The sequence below is a fragment of the Chiloscyllium punctatum genome, chromosome 48, assembly GCF_047496795.1.
Source record: "Chiloscyllium punctatum isolate Juve2018m chromosome 48, sChiPun1.3, whole genome shotgun sequence".
NCBI classification, from domain to species: domain Eukaryota; kingdom Metazoa; phylum Chordata; class Chondrichthyes; order Orectolobiformes; family Hemiscylliidae; genus Chiloscyllium; species Chiloscyllium punctatum.
The window spans coordinates 57,663,606-57,682,835 of NC_092786.1; the positions used below are offsets into that span (position 1 = coordinate 57,663,606).

The 19,230-nt window shown below is 41.5% G+C and overlaps 1 protein-coding gene across 2 annotated transcripts in view; it reads left to right on the forward strand.

The window, feature by feature from the left end:
• spg11 (SPG11 vesicle trafficking associated, spatacsin) overlaps positions 1-19,230 on the forward strand; it is a 142,768-nt gene that overhangs the window by 16,582 nt on the left and 106,956 nt on the right. For both annotated transcript variants that reach the window (XM_072565333.1, XM_072565332.1), the window contains exons 7-9: positions 4,762-4,907; positions 11,176-11,311; positions 17,223-17,378. In XM_072565333.1, the coding sequence (XP_072421434.1) occupies positions 4,762-4,907; positions 11,176-11,311; positions 17,223-17,378 (438 nt within the window). The remainder of the gene's footprint in view (positions 1-4,761; positions 4,908-11,175; positions 11,312-17,222; positions 17,379-19,230) is intronic.

Sequence of the window (19,230 nt, forward strand, 5' to 3'; positions counted from 1 at the left end):
AGGGTTTTATTCAATAGAAATCTTCAAGTTGTGAGAAATGTTTTGAAGTTTCAAGGTTGTGAGTATTGAAAAGAATTCTAGGCTGTCAGGACTGGAAAACAGGCTCTAAGCCTCAGAACCGGAAAGAGATCTCTTGGTGTCTGAGCAAGAAAACTTAAGGTAGAAGTTTTAATTTGGTGGAATTGAGTCTGTAAAGGATATTGTTGGGAAATAGGTTACATAATTGTTTTGGCTGTTTATGCTAACATCTTTCTAAATAGCATTTAATTTTTTTAAAAATGAACTGTTCTTCTATTAGAGGAATGTTGGCAGTTTCAAGTGCATTTGTTCAGTGACTATTTGTCAGAGTTTTCCTTTTGGGGGTTTGGTTGGGGGGGGAGCAGGGGCAAAGGGAAAAGGAAATCTTTACATCTTGGTGAATGAAGTCAGTTGCATTTTGCATTTAAGATCTCCGTTTGTTCTTTCAAGCCTCTGGCGTGAACCTATAAAATTCTGATGAGTTCTGCTAGTTTTCCACTTGTACCAGGAATCAGTTGGAAACTGAAGGATTTGTTTTCTCCATGTGTTTAGTAGTGACAATATCCTTTCCTTATTGTAAAACATTTCGAGTTTTTTTTTAATAAGCGTAAAATGTTGTTGCTACTGTTCTTCATGATGCTGTCATTGACATGCTGACATTTTCCCAAGCGACCAATGTCAATCTGTGTTTTTAGCTTCTATAATGGGCAGGAGGTTCAACTACAAAAAATAGATTAAGATGTGAATCTTTAACAATGTACTTTTATTCTTAAAGTGAATATCATTTTCTTTCCTTATGTGGGCAAGGATCACATCATGAAATAAGGAGAGACCACTATTTGTTGCCCGTAATTGATGCCTTGAACTGAAATGGCTTCCTTGGCCATTTCAGAGAGTAGTTAGCAGTAAACCACATTCTGGATTAGTGGTGCTGGAAGAGCACAGCAGTTCAGGCAGCATCCAAGTAGCTTCGAAACCGACGTTTCGGGCAAAAGCCTTTCATCAGGAATAAAGGCAGTGAGCCTGAAGCGTGGAGAGATAAGCTAGAGGAGGGTGGCGGTGGGGAGAAAGTAGCATAGAGTACAATGGGTGAGTGGGGGAGGGGATAAATGTGATAGGTCAAGGAGGAGAGGGTGGAGTGGATAGGTGAAAAAGGAGATAGGCAGGTAGGACAAGTCCGGACAAGTTATGGGGACAGTTACTGAGCTGGAAGTTTAGAACTAGGGTGAGGTGGAGGAAGAGGAAATGAGGAAACTGTTGAAGTCCACATTGATGCCCTGGGTTGAAGTGTTCCGAGGTGGAAGATGAGGCGTTCTTCCTCCAGGCGTCTGGTGGTGAGGGAGCGGCGGTGAAGGAGGCCCAGGACCTCCATGTCCTCGGCAGAGTGGGAGGGGGAGTTGAAATATTGGGCCACGGGGCGGTGTGGTTGATTGGTGCGGGTGTCCTGGAGATGTTCCCTAAAGCGCTCTGCTAGGAGGCGCCCAGTCTCCCCAATGTAGAGGAGACTGCAACGGGAGCAACGGATACAATAAATGATATTAGTGGATGTGCAAGTAAAACTTTGGATGTGGAAGGCTCCTTTAGGGCCTTGGATAGAGGTGAGGGAGGAGGTGTGGGCGCAGGTTTTACAGTTCTTGCGGTGGCAGGGGAAAGTGCCAGGATTGGAGGGTGGGTTGTTTGGGGGCATTGACCTGGCCAGGTAGTTGCGGAGGGAACGGTCTTTGCGGAAGGTGGAAAGGGGTGGGGAGGGAAATATATCCCTGGTAGTAGGGTCTGTTTGGAGGTGGCGGAAATGTCGGTGGATGATTTGGTTTATGAGAAGGTTGGTAGGGTGGAAGGTGAGCACCAGGGGCGTTCTGTCCTTGTTACGATTGGAGGGGTGGGGTCTGAGGGCGGAGGTGCGGGATGTAGACGAGATGCGTTGGAGGGCATCTTTAACCACGTGGGAAGAGAAATTGCGGTCTCTAAAGAAGGAGGCCATCTGGTGTGTTCTGTGGTGGAACTGGTCCTCCTGGGAGCAGATACGGCGGAGGCGGAGGAATTGGGAATACGGGATGGCATTTTTGCAAGAGGTAGCGTGGGAAGAGGTGTAATCCAGGTAGCTGTGGGAGTCGGTGGGTTTGTAAAAAATGTCAGTGTCAAGTTGGTCGTCATTAATGGAGTTGGAGAGGTCCAGGAAGGGGAGGGAGGTGTCAGAGATGGTCCAGGTAAATTTAAGGTCAGGGTGGAATGTGTTGGTGAAGTTGATGAATTGCTCAACCTTCTCGCGGGAGCACGAGGTGGAGCCAATGCAGTCATCAATGTAGCGGAGGAAGAGGTGGGGAGTGGTGCCGGTGTAATTACGGAAGATCAACTGCTCTACGTAGCCAACAAAGAGACAGGCATAGCTGGGGCCCATACGTGTGCCCATGGCTACCCCTTTGGTCTGGAGGAAGTGGGAGGATTCAAAGGAGAAATTGTTAAGGGTGAGGACCAGTTCGGCCAAACGAATGAGAGTGTCGGTGGAAGGGTACTGTTGGGGACGTCTGAAGAGGAAAAAACGGAGGGCTTGGAGGCCCTGGTCATGGCGGATGGAGGTGTAGAGGGATTGGATATCCATGGTGAAGATAAGGCGTTGGGGGCCAAGGAAACGGAAGTCTTGGAGGAGGTGGAGGGCGTGGGTGGTGTCTCGAACGTATGTGGGGAGTTCCTGGACTAGGGGGATAGGACAGTGTTGAGGTAGGTAGAGGTGAGTTCAATGGGGCAGGGGCAGGAGCATGCTGAGACAATGGGTCGGCCAGAGTGGTCAGGCTTGTAGATCTTGGGAAGGAGGTAGAACCGGGCAGTGTGGGGTTCCCAGACTATGAAGTTGGAAGCTGTGGGTGAGAGATCTCCTGAGGTGATGAGGTTCTGTATGGTCTGGGAGATGATGGTTTGGTGATGGGGGGTGGGGTCATGGTCGAGGGGGCAGTAGGAAGAGGTGTCCTCGAGTTGACGTTTGGCTTCAGCGGTGTAGAGGTCAGTGCGCCATACTACCACTGCGCCCCCTTTATCCGTTGGCTTGATGGTGAGGTTGGGATTGGAGGGCTGCGCGTTGTGAGGGTGAGAGGTTGGAGTGGGGGAGGGAGGTAGACCGGTTGAGGCGGTTAATGTCCCGGCGGCAGTTGGAAATGAAGAGGTCGAGGGCAGGTAATAGGCCAGCGCGGGGTGTCCAGGTGGATGCAGTGTGTTGGAGGTGGGCGAAGGGGTCCTCTGAAGGTGGGTGGGAGTCCTGATTGTGAAAGTATGCAATGCTGCATGACTCTGACTGTGTCTATGACATCACTGTGAATCTGGAGTCACTTGAGAATCAGACCTGGTAAAGATGGCAGATTTCCTTCTGTAAGTGAGGACCAGATGGATTTTACTGTCACATTAGAATGGGTTTTAATTCCAGATTTTATCCCACTCAAATGGGATTTGAACCCATGTACCAAGACATTAGCCTGACAGTGTGATTTACAGGTCAGCGATGTTACCACTGTGCTGCCACCTCCCTGTTGAAACTCAAATCTTTGTAGATATGGTGTAGGTTAATTAAAATAAATGATAGAGTAAATGTGAGTCATTTATTATTAACTTGCCCTTTTAAGCATAGAGCCCAGACTGTTTGTCTAGAAGATTAATGTGATGACTCAATAATCCTTTAAAATGAGCAGCATTCTGGACTGTAATGTATATCTTTTCAACTGTAAATAAATCCTTTTTATTTAATGACTTCATATTAGGTATACTCTTCTGTAAAACTTGAGTGTGGGACAATGAAACAGTGTTTTATTCGAGTAGACCGATACAAATCCCACTCCAACAAGGAAAGTAGAAACAGAACTGCGAGTGCTGTGAATCAGAAACAAAATCAGAAGTTGCTCAGGAAAAGCTCAGCAGGTCTGGCAGCATCTGAACAGAAATCAAAGTTAGCATTCATAAATTTTCTATTTGACTAATCAATTTTATGAATAGTACAAATGGCTCAACATGCAGGTTGAGCCTGTGATTAAGAAAGCGAATGCGATGTTGTCTCTTATCTCAAGAGGGTTGGAATATAAAAACACCATTGTGCTACTGAGACTTTATAAAGCTCTGGTTAGGCCCCATTTGGAGTACTGTGTCCAGTTTTGGTCCCCACACCTCAGGAAGGACATACTGGCACTGGAACGTGTCCAGCGGAGATTCACACGGATGATCCCTGGAATGGTAGGTCTAACATATGAGGAACGGCTGAGGATCTTGGGATTGTATTCATTGGAGTTTAGAAGATTAAGGGGAGACTTAATAGAGACGTACCAGGTAACACATGGCTTGGAGAGGGTGGACGCTAGGAAATTGTTTCCGTTAGGTGAGGAGACTAGGACCCGTGGACACAGCCTTAGAATTAGAGGGGGTCAATTCAGAACAGAAGTGCGGAGACATTTCTTCAGCCAGAGAGTGGTGGGCCTGTGGAATTCATTGTCGCAGAGTGCAGTGGAGGCCGGGACGCTAAATGTCTTCAAGGCAGAGATTGATAGATTCTTGTTGTCTCGGGGAATTAAGGGCTACAGGGAGAATGCGGGTAAGTGGAGTTGAAGTGCCCAGCAGCCATGATCGAATGGCGGAGTGGACTCGATGGGCCGAATGGCCTTACTTCCACTCCTATGTCTTATGGTCTTATGGCTTAAAATTAAAAGCTTGCATTTTAAACATTGTGATGTAATGCTTGCTTTCCTGTTTCTAATTTACGTTGTTCAGATACTGGCCTTTCCATGGTGGTGTTTGCTTTCTCACAAGAAGATCTATTGAATCGTTTAATGATTTATGGGAAAGCGGGCATTGTCGACTCATTGTGCCATCTCAATCATTGGAATCGATGTTCAATTCCCATCCATGCATTAGAGGTAAGAGACTGGATATGAACAACTTTAGAAGTTTATTTTTAATTTTGTTTGCTAAATTTCACCATAATGTTTTAAATATTGTTTGGAGTATTGTTCCAACAAAATCATGCATTTATGCATGATAAAACGTGAAACATCACTAGGCACTTCACAGGAGTGTAATCAACCAAAACTTAACACTGACTCATGTAAGAAGATGTTAGAGCAAGAGCATCTTAAATTAGTAGCTTGGAGGGATTAGTGAAGAGGTAGATAACAGAAAGCACAGCTGTCCATGTGGAGTAAAGAAAATTGAGGGTGCGTGGGCAAGCAGATATCTTGGATGGTTGTAGAGATTGAGGTTACGGTGACAGGAAAGGGCAATGACAAAGAGAAAATTGAAAACCAGAATGAGAATTATAAAATCAAAGCATTGCCAAACTGGATGCTGATGTGGGAATCGGTGTGCACAGCAATGATGTGTGGAGAGAGGTTGGTGCAAATTAGTATGCTCACAGCAAAATTTTGAATGTGCTCAGATTTACAAAAGGTTCTTTGTTCGAGATCTTCCTTGAAGAAAACCTTCTATTTCTGCCTGCCAAAAAGCTCTTAACAGAATTCCTTGCTTTCAAAAGCCTGCCTGATTATTGTTGGTCTCTTGTGAGTAAATGAATGCAGAAATAACCTAACACCCTGACTGTAAGGTGAGAGAGAGTTACCAATAACGAGAGGAAGATTTTCTCTGGCTGTCATTTACAACATAATCATAATTTTTCTTTTAGACAGCTTTTATGATACTGCATAGAGAAATCTCTCCCTTGATGTTGCTTGAAGTTTCTCCTCTTGAAAGGATTTATCAAATTCCTACCAGCTTATGAAAGAGAATTAAGCATTTTGTTAACTGGTTACATCTGTAACCAATGATTAATCACTTTTTTTATTAATTCTTTTCTGGATTTTCATGAAACCTGTTGAGTGACGTGATCATTTTACTTTGAGTGGATTTGCATGAAACTAATTACGTGCATTCCTCTTGTGCGATTCTGCCTTTTGGTCAAAACTCGTCATCTGAGAGTTGTCATTTGTGGCACCATGATTATAAGAGGTGTTCTTTTTTACGGGGTAGAAGCACTGACACCTTGTTGTCTGGACACAGTAGAATATATTGTAATTGAGCCAAAAAAGTGAAGTCATGATGAACTCTAAGAAATATTCAACAGAGCTGTGGTAATATTAATGTATTTGATTTGGGAAAATTCTCCTCTATTTAAATGAACTCATTTGGTTTATGGTGGTGCCTCTGGACACTTTGGAAAGATGTTTTTACTGACCTTTTAGTCTGCCTTTGCTTTCTTTGGACTAGAGCTGTTGGCATGTGATGTGATAACTCCTTATTCATGACTTCCGGCTGCCATGGTTTTAGGTTATTTTCAGTACTATTGTATTGTTGTACTTGTCACCACTGCATTAACATTTCATGTATTTAACTGTTAATAGAATCTCCTTCTAACTAACTTGCGTCAGATTTTTAAACCAAAATGGAAATGTTTGACCTTGCTAGATTTGACAGTTTTCTACTATGTCCCCAGGTTGCACTCAACTGCTGGATTGTGAAGCTAATGTGTCTGGGGGAAATGAATGTTCATAAGTGGGAAAGCAGGCCACCACCAGGTCCTTGCAGGAGCCACTGCCTTCAGTGAGGATCTGAAATCTGAATACAGGCTGAGGAAACCAGTTGTTGTCAGGAACAACCACTTACTACATGCTCTTACTAACTTAGGTAGCAATAAAATGGCTTCTCAATTCAAAGATGACAAAATGGCTTCTCGGTTGCAAACTGACAATTCTGCTAAAAGCTGCATAAAATGGTTTTTAAACCCTGCTATAGCTGCATAATTGACTAACCACAGTCTGCCTCAACACAGATTAGCAGACAGTGCTTCCTTTACAGCATAGAAATAACTAGACTAGATAAGACATTACTGGCCATTCTAGTTGACAGTTCGTGAGATAAGAGTGGCTTGAGTGTTGGAAAACAAAGTTGGTTCCCAGGAAATATCATTGGGCTGAGTTGCTATCAATAACGCTATTTTGTTAATTGATTGGTAATTGTCTGAATGTACCATACGATTATGGCCTGTACCATCCTTTAAGAAAAGTATAAAAATGTTTTTGTTTTAAGCCATGTCGGCAGCTCCTCTGAGGAACATGGAAATGTTTAACTTCTGCATTCCTGGATAATCTGTGCCCGGCCGTATGAGAAATAAAGTGTGAAGTTTTAAAGGACCAGATCATTTGCGAGTGTTTATAGACCAATCATGGAGCAGAGACCCTCACCTCCCCCCGCCGGGCGTCCAGATCTTCATTAGAAGCAGAAAGAACAGCATTGCACTGATTGGCTTCAAAGTTAGGGTTACTGATTTCCACTGTGCAGGTCCACAATGCAATTCTGCAGTTGAGGGAATATCTTTATACCTTTGTTGCTATGCTGATGTCACACTGCCAGTAAAACAATTAAATCTTCCCTTTTGCTATAGGTGAAAGAATTTTCACACATTAAATTGCAAACGCCAGTAGGTTTGTCATTTTTCATAAAAAGTAACAGACTCTTGGAATTTGATTTCACTATGTTTTTATGGGGAAAATAAACCAGAATTTGTGAAGGCTATATTTCTTGGGAATGGAAAAAGTAATGAGATCATGTGGATCAAGGGTGCAATTGCTGTTACTTGTCAGTAAAGGAGCTATCGACATTTAAGCTCCATTACCTTAATGTATCCTGACCCTTCCATGACCCCCTATGGAATACTGCAAAGGAAGGAAGAAAGACTCACATTCAAGTCCTTCATCGATTTTGAGAAATTTTGAAATGTTTGAATTATTTGAGCTTTTTTTTTGTATTCTTGCGAAAATAAGAAACCTGACGTCCACTTGTAACCATATCTCCATCGGGCTTTTCATTACAGATCTCTCATTGCGCAGTACTGGAAGGCTTGACTGGGCTTAGAAAAAATAACTGTTACTAACCATTGTCACATCTGAGAAAGGTTAACCTATGTTCCATGGTCACTCTTAGTGCAGCAAAACAATGATTATGTAAATTCGCCCATAGTTAATCAGCTGTTTTGCAAACTAGTTTTCCTGTATGCTTCTGGAATTGTAATGTGCACTAAATTGAAAGCAAAAAATAAGTAAAACACTCCAGAGGAGTTAAGAATAAATGAAGTCTTTGGCATTTCATACAATTAATCTCTTGCTAATTTATCCAAATTTGTACAGAATTCAGTAACAAGATTTTAATGTAATTCTTCTATTCTTCTTGGATACACACTAGTGGATATGTTAAATCACTGAACAGAGGAAGGCTTTTCAGATGCTAAAAGTCATCATTCTTTTAAATCTTTATTTTTCCAAATTATATTTTGACCCATTCGCAGACCTTTTGGAGTGTTTCAGATTTCTATGGCATTTTGTATGGGAATTAGTGTGATTTTTAATCCCAAATATCCTGCTTTTTATGTACCTTTTTGTTCTGCTTTCCCCATCAACTCTACTGTAAGCCCTTTGAGGCTAATATATCTTTCCTGTGATAGCTAATGAAGAACATTTGTGTTTTGTTTTATAGCTTAGCTTTATAAAAACACCTCAGTTTTAAAGTACAATTTAAAAATGCACACTAAACTAGTTGGCAACAGTTTTCTTAAAATGTATTTTAAAATCTCTTTTCAAAGTGGGAAAATGGTTGGCCGAGTTCCAGAGTGATGTTTAGGTGCCAAAAGATTCTGCCTCGAACAGTGAAGGCCAGACTGAGTGTGTGAGGAATACACAATATCTGTGAAAGGATATGGACTAATTAGATAAATGGGCAAATCATTTGGTAGATGGATTGCAAAGTGGGAACATATGACGCAATCCACTTTGGTGGACAGAATAATAGGAAAAAACTTAAATGGAGAGAGAACGCAGAAAGGTAGCAAGTAATAAGAAAAGCAAATGGCATTTAGACCTTTCCCTTTCAGGAAAGTTAGTTTTATTACAATGTGAAGGACATTGATGAGACCCCACACAGAGTAATATGTCCAGTTCTGGTCTCTTTTATTTAAGGAGCGTTATTTAATTGGAGGTAATTCAGAAACGGTTACTTCGATGATTTCTGTTTAGTTTTGTGTCTGAGCACAGTCATAGCCAGACAGCTGGCCTTGCCGGTCAGCAGTCCTTAGCCAAGGGACAGGCATCTTGCCATATGGTACATTGCCAGGTTAAGGCATGAGATTGATGTTGCAATGTACTGCATGTCATACAGCACAGAAACAGACCCTTCGGTCCAACTCATTCATGCTGACCAAGATCTCCAAACCTCGTCCCACTTGCCTGTGCTTGTCCCATATCCCTCTAAACCTTTCCTATTCATATACCTGTCCAAATGTCTTGTAATGATATAGGCAAATGGCCATCAAAGTCTGAAGCGAGTAGTATATGAATAAAGTGTAGGAGAAACTATCGCTGGAGATGCCAGACCTATTAAGAAAGTGAGTTAGTGTTTCAAGTCCAACAGAACTCTTATTCAGAATTGAAAGGAGCTGGAAAATGGCGTGACAGAGGGGAAGGAGGACTGGGTGAAACAGATTGTGAGAGTTTCCAAGGAAGAGGACAGAAGAAAGCTAATGCTACTGAAGGAGAGAGAGAGAGAGAGAGATGTAAAATGGGTCTAAATGAAGGTGTGAGGAGGAGAAAATACATCCACCCTGCAAAAAGCAAAATCATCAAGACTGGGGAGAAAAGAAAAATGGTAGGAAGAGGCCATGTCTGAAGTTGTGGGACTCCATATTGTGGCCTAGAGGATATAAATTGCCTAAGTAAAAAATTGAGTTAGTGTTTTATTCAGTTTGTATTATTTTGTTAGAATACAGCAGCAGACCCAGGAGAGAAATGTTAGCATGGAAACAAGGATGTTTATTGAAATGCCAAGTCCCAAGGAGGTCAGGGTTGTTGCTATGGACAGAGTGGAGATATTTTGCAAATTTTTTTGACCCAGTCTGCATTTATTCTTGCCAATGTAAAGGAGCTCTCATTGTGAACAGTGAATATAGTAACCTAGTAAAGTAAAGTACAAGTAAAACATTGCTTCATCTGGAAGGTGAGTTTAAGGCATTGGACAGTGAAGAGGGAGACAGTGAATGGACACCTTCTGCACTTGCATGAGAAGTGAGTGATTGAATCTCATTTGTCTGGGTGCACTATGGTTTTTGAAAAATGGTACATGTGCTAGAGATGCTAGTCCATCCCAAGTTATTCACCAAGTGGCAAATAGTTTTTGCTATGCCAAGATGGTAGAATGGGGCTAGTATCAGATGCCAGGGGTGCCATAAGGTAATGATAGGTAGATAATAAGGTGAGTTTAGGATGATGTGGCATAAAACTTGCTGAGCGTTTGGGAACAAAAGTCCCATGTGAAACTCTTATGAACTTGACAACAGCAAAAATATCGTAAGATTCAGCCGATAGTTATTTAAAGCACATTGTTCTCTTAGAATGTGAACAAATGATAGCATTTTTGGTACAGGCCCATAAAGCATCCCAAATTATTAAGTGTTGGAAAGCTACCTTTAAAAACTTATGCTGAGGAACACTAGTTTCATTCTCCACAATGACCAAAGAGTTATTTTAAATTAACTTTTTAATGTTATTTTAGTAAAAATACAAAATAAATTCCAAGATCACTGTGAACATGAGTTTCACAAGGAAATAGGATTAAAGAAGGGATGGAGAATGCTGTTGTTTAGTTGGGCTTTGAACTGGGGAAAGATGAGGAGGGTAAGTCCCATTAGCCAAAAAATGAATAGTGGAAATATAAATAATGCTGTGACATGGCATATTAAAAAATAATGTTTAAAATAGATGGGTGTGATGGAAGAGTATGGGCGGTAGTATTGTACATTCTGTGTTTCAGTACAGAAGGTAATTGATGGAGTCAAGAAGCTCCTTCGCTTTGCTAGCTAGGAAAGAACTATTATTGAAAACAGTGTGGCAAGTCTTTCAAAGCAGGGTAGGGAGTGCAGGATGGCAAATTTGGAAGTTGGAAATTTGAGGAACAATAGCAATGCCAATAACGTACAGCTTTCCTAATTGATGCAAAGATTTAAAGATGCAAGACCTTGGGATGGAAGGAAGGAGTCACCAATCTGATAATGTCGAGCCTCAAACCCTGTTTCATGTGTGCTGGCCTTGATTTAGTGGATGGCAGTCACCTCGTCTGTAAAACATAATTGGTTAACCTTTAAATTTGCAGGCGGGAATTGAGAACAGGCAGCTGGATATGGTTGATTTTTTCCTGAAGAGCAAAGAAAAATTATTTTGTGCTCCAGCAACAATTTCGGTGCAGGAACCTTCTGGAGCTGCGATGATGTCTTCGGTGCAGCTGACAAGTAAGCAACTTGGATATTCAGGTCAAAATTCAATTTGCTCAGTTAGTGTGGATAAAATTCTTTGGGATGTCATTTTATATATATATAAAAGAAATTACTTGTTATCAAAGATTATTATTTGTTTCATTGACTGCTACATAGTTACTTTGTTTTCAAGCTGTCACTTAATATTATTTAAGACTCAATGATTTTGTAAATTTTAGCAAGGATATTGTACAACATTTATCTGCTGTCATGTTTCTTTTCTACTCATGGGATTTGAACATTGCTGGCAAGGCCAGTATTTATTACCTCTCCTTAGTAGTGGTTGAAAAATATGGAAATGAACTAAATTGTTAAAAAAGTTGCAGTCCTGCCAGTATACGTACACCCAAGGTTCCAGAATTTTAGAAAATAGAACATTGAACAGTACAGAGCAGAACAGGCCCTTTGGCCCACAATGTTGTGCAGAGGATTAATCCTAATCTAAAATAAAATAACCTAACCCACGCACCTCTTAATTCACTGCTGTCCATATGCATGTCCAGCGGTCGCTTAAATGACCCTAATGACTCTGCTTCCACCACCCACTGCTGGCGACGCACTTCATGCGTTCACAACACTCCACATAAAGAATCTACCACTGATGTCTCCTTTATACCTTTCTCCTAACATCTTAAAACTGGGACCCCTTGTGGCAATAAATCCTGCCCTGGGGAAAAGTCTCTGGCTGTCGACTGTGTCCATGCCTCTCATTACCTTGTACACCTTGATCAGGTGACCTGAGGTGAGATGAGATTCCCTACAGTATGGGAGCAGGGCCTTTGGGCTAACAAGTCCTCACCGACTGTCCGAAGAGTAATCCACCCTGACCCTATATTCACCTCTGAATGCACCTAACACAATGGGCAATTTAGCATGGCCAACTCAACTGACCTGCACATCTTTGGATTGTGGGAGGAAACCTGAGCAGCCACAGGGAGAATGTGCAAACTCCACACAGACAGTTGCCCGAGACAGGAATTGAACCCGGGTCCCTGGCACTGTGAGGCAGCAGTGCTAACCACTGAACCACCGTGCTGCACCTGTTTTCCTCCTTCTCTCCAGCGAGAAAAGTCTGAGCTTAGTCAACCTCTCTTCATAAGACAAGCCCACCAGTCCAGGCAGCATCCTGGTAAACCCTCTTTACACCCTCTCCAAAGCCTCCGCAATTTTTCTGTAATAGGGCGACCAGAAGCGGACACAATATTCCAAGTGTGGGTTCACCGGGTTTTGTAGAACTGCAGCAAAACCTCTCGACTCTTAAATTCGATTCCCCATTAATGAAATCTAAAACACCATTTGCTTTCTTAACAACCCTATCCACTTGGGTGGCAACTTTGAGGGATCTATGCACTTTGACCTTCCAAAATGCATTATTTTGCATTTATCCAGGTTGAACTCCATCTGCCATTTCTTAGCCCAGCTCTCTATCATGTCAATGTCGCTCTGCAGCTGGCAACAGCCCTCTATGCTGTCGACGGCTCCTCCAACCTTTGTCATTGGCAAGTTTACTAACCAACCTTCAACTTCCTCATCCAAGTCATTTATAAAAATTTCAAAGAGCAGAGCCCTGTGGGACACCGCTCACCACTGACCTCCAGGCAAAATACTTCCCATCTAAACCACACTCTGCCTTCTGCCAGCTAACCAATTCTGAATCCAGAGAGCCAAATCTCCCTGTATCCCATACCTCCTGACTTAATGAATGAGCCTACCATAGGGGAACTTATCAAATGCCTTGAAGTCCATATGACCACATCCACTCCTCAACCTTTGTCAACCTGTTTCGTCACCTCCTCGAAGAACTCAATAAGATTTGTGAGTATTTGAAGCCTTCCCTCCTGCACCAGCTGTGCAGCCACGTGTTAAACTGTACTTGCTGCCTGTTCCTCACCTCACTATCTCGTGGCACCGGTAGCAAACCTGAGATCACTACTCTACTTATCCTGTTCTTCAGCTTCCAACCTAGCTCTCTGTAGTCAATTTTCACATCCTCAATGCCTTTCCTGGCTATGTCATTGGTCCAGTATGTACCACGATTTCTGGCTGCTCACCCTCCCCCTTCACCAACTTGTAAACCCAATCGGTGACATCGCAGAACCTGGCACTAGGGAGGCAAAATACCTTCTGGGAGTCCTGTTCCTGACCACAAAATCTCCTGTCAATCCGTCTAACTATTGACTCCCCTACCACTAGCACTTTTCTGTTCTCCCTTCTTCCCTTCTGAGCCTCAGTTCCAGAGACCTGACAACTATGGCTTCCCCCAGTAGGCTGTCCCCACTAGCAGTATCCAAAATGGTATACTTATTGCTGAGGGGAATGACCACAGGGGGTCCCTGCACTGTCTGTTGGTTCCCTTTCCTCCCCTTGATTGTAAACTAGCTGTCCTTAGCTTGTGTCTGAGGATTGTCTGCCTCCCTGTACATCCTCTCAATTTCCCCTCTGCCCACTGGATGATCCGCAGTTCATCCAGCTCCAGCTCCAGTTGCCTAACTCAGTTTTTGAGGAGCTGGAGTTGGGTGCATTTCCCGCAGAGGTGGTCAGTGGAGACTCTCACCTGCCACATTCTGCAGGAGGAACAATTTTGATTCAGCAACAGTGAAACATAGAAACTAGAAACAGAAGTTGGCCTTTTCATCCTTTGTGTCTGCTCTGCTACTCAATATGATCATGGCTGGTCCCTATCTCAATGAAACATTCCTGCTTTCCATCCATGCCCCTTGATGCCTTTAAAACAGAAAAATATTTCTAGTTCTTTCTTGAGGCAATGGTGCTTCAGTTCCAAGTCATGCCCCCACTTCCCTCTTCCTTCTACATGATATCAGTGGCAAGTTTGAAAAGAGTTGCCCAAGCAGGTTGCTGGTTGGTTCTTGTAGCTGCCTTCAGCTCAAGCCATGAAGAACCAGTTACTGAGCCAGTGAATGCATAGGGTGGAGATTGGGGTTCAGATCAAGCAAGTATCTTTCTTTTGAATGGTATTGAGCTCCTTCAGTATTGTTGGTGCTGCATTTGTTCATGCAAGTAGATAATATTCCATAACACTCCTAACTTTAGGCTGGAATTTGATGTCTGCAGCAATGCAATGCAGACTGAAACCTTTTAATATAATTTTAAATGATTATAAAGGAGCAACTACACCAAAAGATTTAGTCACCTTGTTTTAAAATTATATATGTTATGGTGTCATGATAGGTGGGTCACCCTAGAAGCCACTACTGTCATTCACTCTAGCATATGTTGCTTTCTTTGGGAAACAGGGGTCCTAGCCCTGAACAAGAAAATAATTACTTATTAAAATTCCCATCTTTACTTATTGATGTCCGAACCACGTCTTCTTCAGAATTATTTTTATGTTGAGGAATATTCTTTGCCTCAGAATCTTCGAAATAAATGTCTTGGAATTGCAAAATAAGAAAAGGTTTGTTTTAATTGGTTCCTTCACTTTTGCCGGGTCGAAATTCTGGAATTGCCTTTCTAACTGTTGGACTGCAGCAGTCTGAAAAGACAACTAATGGGGGAATAAATATTAATGCAATCTGTCTGTATCCATGAATGAATTTTAAAAATTGCAAATATTAAAAAGGTTAGAGAATCAACTGGATGCAGGTCAGCCATGATCTAATCGAATGATGGCAACAGGCTCAAAAGGCTAAATGGCTTCCTTCTATTACTGTGCTCCAAAGTTGGTCTATGGAGCACCTGTTTACAGAAGTTAATTTGGTTTGTCTGCAAGCTCATGTTCCGCAACGCACTCTTCAACATTGAGTCACATGTCCTGTAGAAAGCGTGGTAAAAAAAAACCTTAGTCATAAGGTACAGTTCTTAAAGATTTTCTTTAATCTGTTTTATCTCTCAACTCTGGTATCCATGTTTTCAAAAAGCTAAGCATAAAGCAATCAAGCACTGGAGATCAAAAGGCCCAGGTTTGATTGGAGAGGTATACTAAGCTAATTGATCTCAGCTGGGACAGCACTGTGTAGAGATGACCCATGTTCCTTAGTTTCCTCCCCTGAAACTATCAGGCAGAATTTCTGATTTCACTTTCACATCTTCATTGCATTTGTGTAACTGTTGGGTACAACAGACTGGATCTCAGCTGTGGCTCATCTGTGGTCAAAAAAGCCCTGCCACTTGCTGCCTAGACATGCAAGTGTAGAATGCTAACTTTGATATGGTTGTGGTGAGCTTGTGGAACTGTACCTAAGCAAAACCCAACCCTCAGCAGCCTGAAGGAGAACAAAATTTTGCTATCTTCGATTTTGAGTTTGAGACACCAGTGTTGGTCTGGGGTGTACAAAGTTAAAAATCGCACAACACCAGGTTATAGTTCAACAGGTTATTTGGAAGCACTAGCTTTTGGAGCGCTGCTCCTTCATCAGGTAATTGTGGGGAATAAGACAATAAAACACAGAATTTATAGCAAAGGTTTACAGTATGATGTAACTGAAATTATATATTGAGAAAGACCCGGATTGTTTGTTAAATCTTTCATGTTTTAGAATGACTGTGTTGGTTTCAGTTCTTCCATATTTAAATCGCAAAACCTTTTTTAAAAGTTACATTCTCAAGTGCACTTTAACAGTTGGTGTCATGTCAGCCCAGATAAGGTATTGAAGGTGTTAACTCCCTGTGAGGCTGTCTGTACCACAATGGTCAGACTGATTCTAATCTAAAAAACGGATTTACAGAATCTTTCATGCATTCATGCAGTTTTTGAGGAAAATAAAATGTAACTCTGCAAGTACAAATTCACTCCACAAACTTTTGTGTGTGTGTGTCTGTGTTTTGAGGGGGTGGGGGTGGGGGCAGTTTGAGGGTATCTGAGGGGGTGTGTGTATGTGTGTGAGTGCAAAGGGGTTTAAGTCTGTGAGAGGGTGTGTGTGGGAGTGTAAGAAAGAGGGTCTGTCTGTCTGTCTGTGCGTCCGTCCGTCCGTCCGGTCGCAATGGGGCCACCTGTAGTGTGACATGAACCCAAGGTTCCGGTTGAGGCCATCCCCCACGAGTACTGAACTTGGCTATCAGCTTCTGCTCGGCCACTTTTCGTTGTTGCCTTTCCTGAAGTCCACCTTGGAGGATGGTTATCCGAGGTCGAATGTCCCGGACTGCTGAAGTGCTCTCCGACCGGGAGGGACCACACCTGTCTGTTGATTGTTGTGCGGTGCCCATTCATCTGTTGCTATAGCCTCTGTTTGATCTCGCAAATGTACCATGCCTGAAACCAACATGATGAAGGAGCAGTGCTCTGAAAGCTAGTGCTTCCAATTAAACCTGCTGGACTATAATCTGGTCTTGTGTGATTTTTAACTTTATACACCCTATTCCAACACTGGCATCTCCAAATCATGGAAACCAACATAGTCATTCTAAAAGATAAGAGACTTAACAAACAATCCAGGTATTTTTCAATATACAATTTCAGTTACATTCCACAGTAAACTTTCGCTATAAATTCTGTGTCTTACAATCCTGTTCTCCACAATCACCTGATGAAGGAGCAGCGCTCCGGACGCTAGTGCTTCTAAATAACCCTGTTGGACTATAACCTGATGTTGTGTGATTTTTAACTTTGAAGTCTTTATCGACTTGCCTTCAAATTAAATTAATTATATCATTTTTATCTTAAAGCTGTAAAAGGTCATTGGACTCATATTTTGACACCGCTGACATTGCGCTGCTATTAATTCATCTAAATCCAGTCCTAACCCCACTTCCCACCCCAAATCAATCCACCCTCCCCTTTTCCATACCTTTGGAAATTGCTTATGTTTTACAAAGTATCGTAAAATGGAAGCACACAAGAGAGGAGTGTTTATTTTGTGTTTCTTGGCAATGGTTAAGATGCAAGGTCAATGACAACATTTCTTCTTTGTTCATTTCCCTCTTTATGTAGATGTCGAAGAAATTAAGCCAGCTTTAGATTTGCTGTGTTCAGCCATCAGGGTAAATTATTCTGAAACGCAGGGCAAGCAGTTCTCTGAACAGCTTCTGAACCTTACATTGACATTTCTCAACAAACAAATGCAAGAGCTTCTAACCCAGTCAGGAGGTGAGATGTCTTGATAAAGCTATGTATTCCTTTCAATAATTTTCTTTTTGTAGCTATTTTATATATGTGACTCATTCAGATGGGGGAATAACAGAAGTGATGTTTGCATTTTGAGGTATTTTATTTTCAACTGTTGGCATCTCAATGTTTTTCTTAAGTTGTTTGTGTCTTTCCACCCATTACATGATGTTGCAATTCTTACTGTCTCCTGAGAGAGAAATTGACACATTTTGGAGTGGTAACAACTGGTGAAGGCAAATGTCTAGAAATTAGAAGGGGAAAAATGCAACTTTTTAAAGAAATATATATTAACTATTTTACTAGATAATGAACTGAATTGGATGTGTAATGCAAGCAGTCTGAGTGAAGCCTAGTTTATTCTGACTAGATGTTAGAGCAGCAGAATTATGACCATAAGGCTACAGTCCTCATGTCGGTAAAGTTGGAGATTGATTAGACTTGTCCAAAGCTGTTTTATGTTGTAAATTCTGAAGGGGATTTAGAGGTAACATTTTTCATTTTTTTTTTCATTGCTTATTGAAACTGTAAATCATAGAATACCATAAGCTGCAGTACAGTGGGAGGCTTTGGTAAATTGTTCATTTTCCAGTCCTATTTTTCTTTGTTTTTTTTATCTCCTCGTATCTTTTTTTATTTTTCAGAATGCCTTATTTTTTAAAATGACAACAGATTTCTGCTTCAATATTAATTTATCCTAGGGTACTAATATTTCTAACAACCATCTGCATGAACAGTAAATGTTGTAATTTCTTTTTGTTATTCTGGTGATGATTTGATATCTATCCCTTATAACTGATTGCCAGCCAGTGCAAATAGCTTTTGTGAATCCTTACAGAAACCTTTCAAAATTCTAGAACTTGTTAGATGCTCTCCATAATCATCTGTATTTCAGTGAATAAAACTTGTTTTTAATGCTTTTTTTTCATCATTAATCTATCTTTCCTGGATTGTTTTTCTGAATTTTCCCTGTGCACTTTTCAATGGTCCTGATGTCCATTTGGTTCAATATATGAACTGGACTGTAGATTGAAAATCATGGTCAAAATTGCAGACTTTATTGGAAGGAGATCAGAGATTTGCCAAGTGAACAGTAAAAATTCACACTTTTTTTGAGCACGTTATCTATCCCTAATAAGATCTGGGTAAGATATATCTGTCTCCCATTAGGAGACCCTGTCAGAATCCAACAAACTTAAACAGTTTCCAACTGCCTGATACTCCACCCGTGGCTGTGATAGAGATAAAAGCTTCAGCTTGGCTCCTAACTTAACCTCTTTACATATTCATTATCTTGTACAACGTCCACTAATGCCTCCTTTGTGTTTGGTATCTAGTTTTTACAATATCGTTCTGTGATGTGCTTTGGATGGTTTTCTCAATTTTTGGAGCTGTTGAAATGCTGCACGTTTTGCAGTTGAATGTCCTCTACCATCTCCTCCATCATTATATTAAAAACTTTTCCTTTTAGCATGTGCTTTCACCATTGTTTATTCCCAATGTTTATTTGTGGCAGTATATACTTGATTGACATTTCAATGGCCCTTTGCAGTCTCTCATTTACCATGCACCTTAATTAAATAATGTGGAGGTGCCAGTGTTGGACTGGGCTGTACAAAGCTTTTGAAAACTAGTGCTTCCAATTAAACCTGTTGGATATAACCTGGTGTTGTGATTTTTAATCTTAATTAAATAGCAGCAAACTTCAATATCCTTTCATGTTTCCGCCTAAGTAATTTGTATAAACAGAAAGTGAGGTTGCAATTTCAATGTGTATTATAATTCAAAATCCATCCATCCTGCCAACTTTGTTTTCTGAGTCTTAACTATTGCT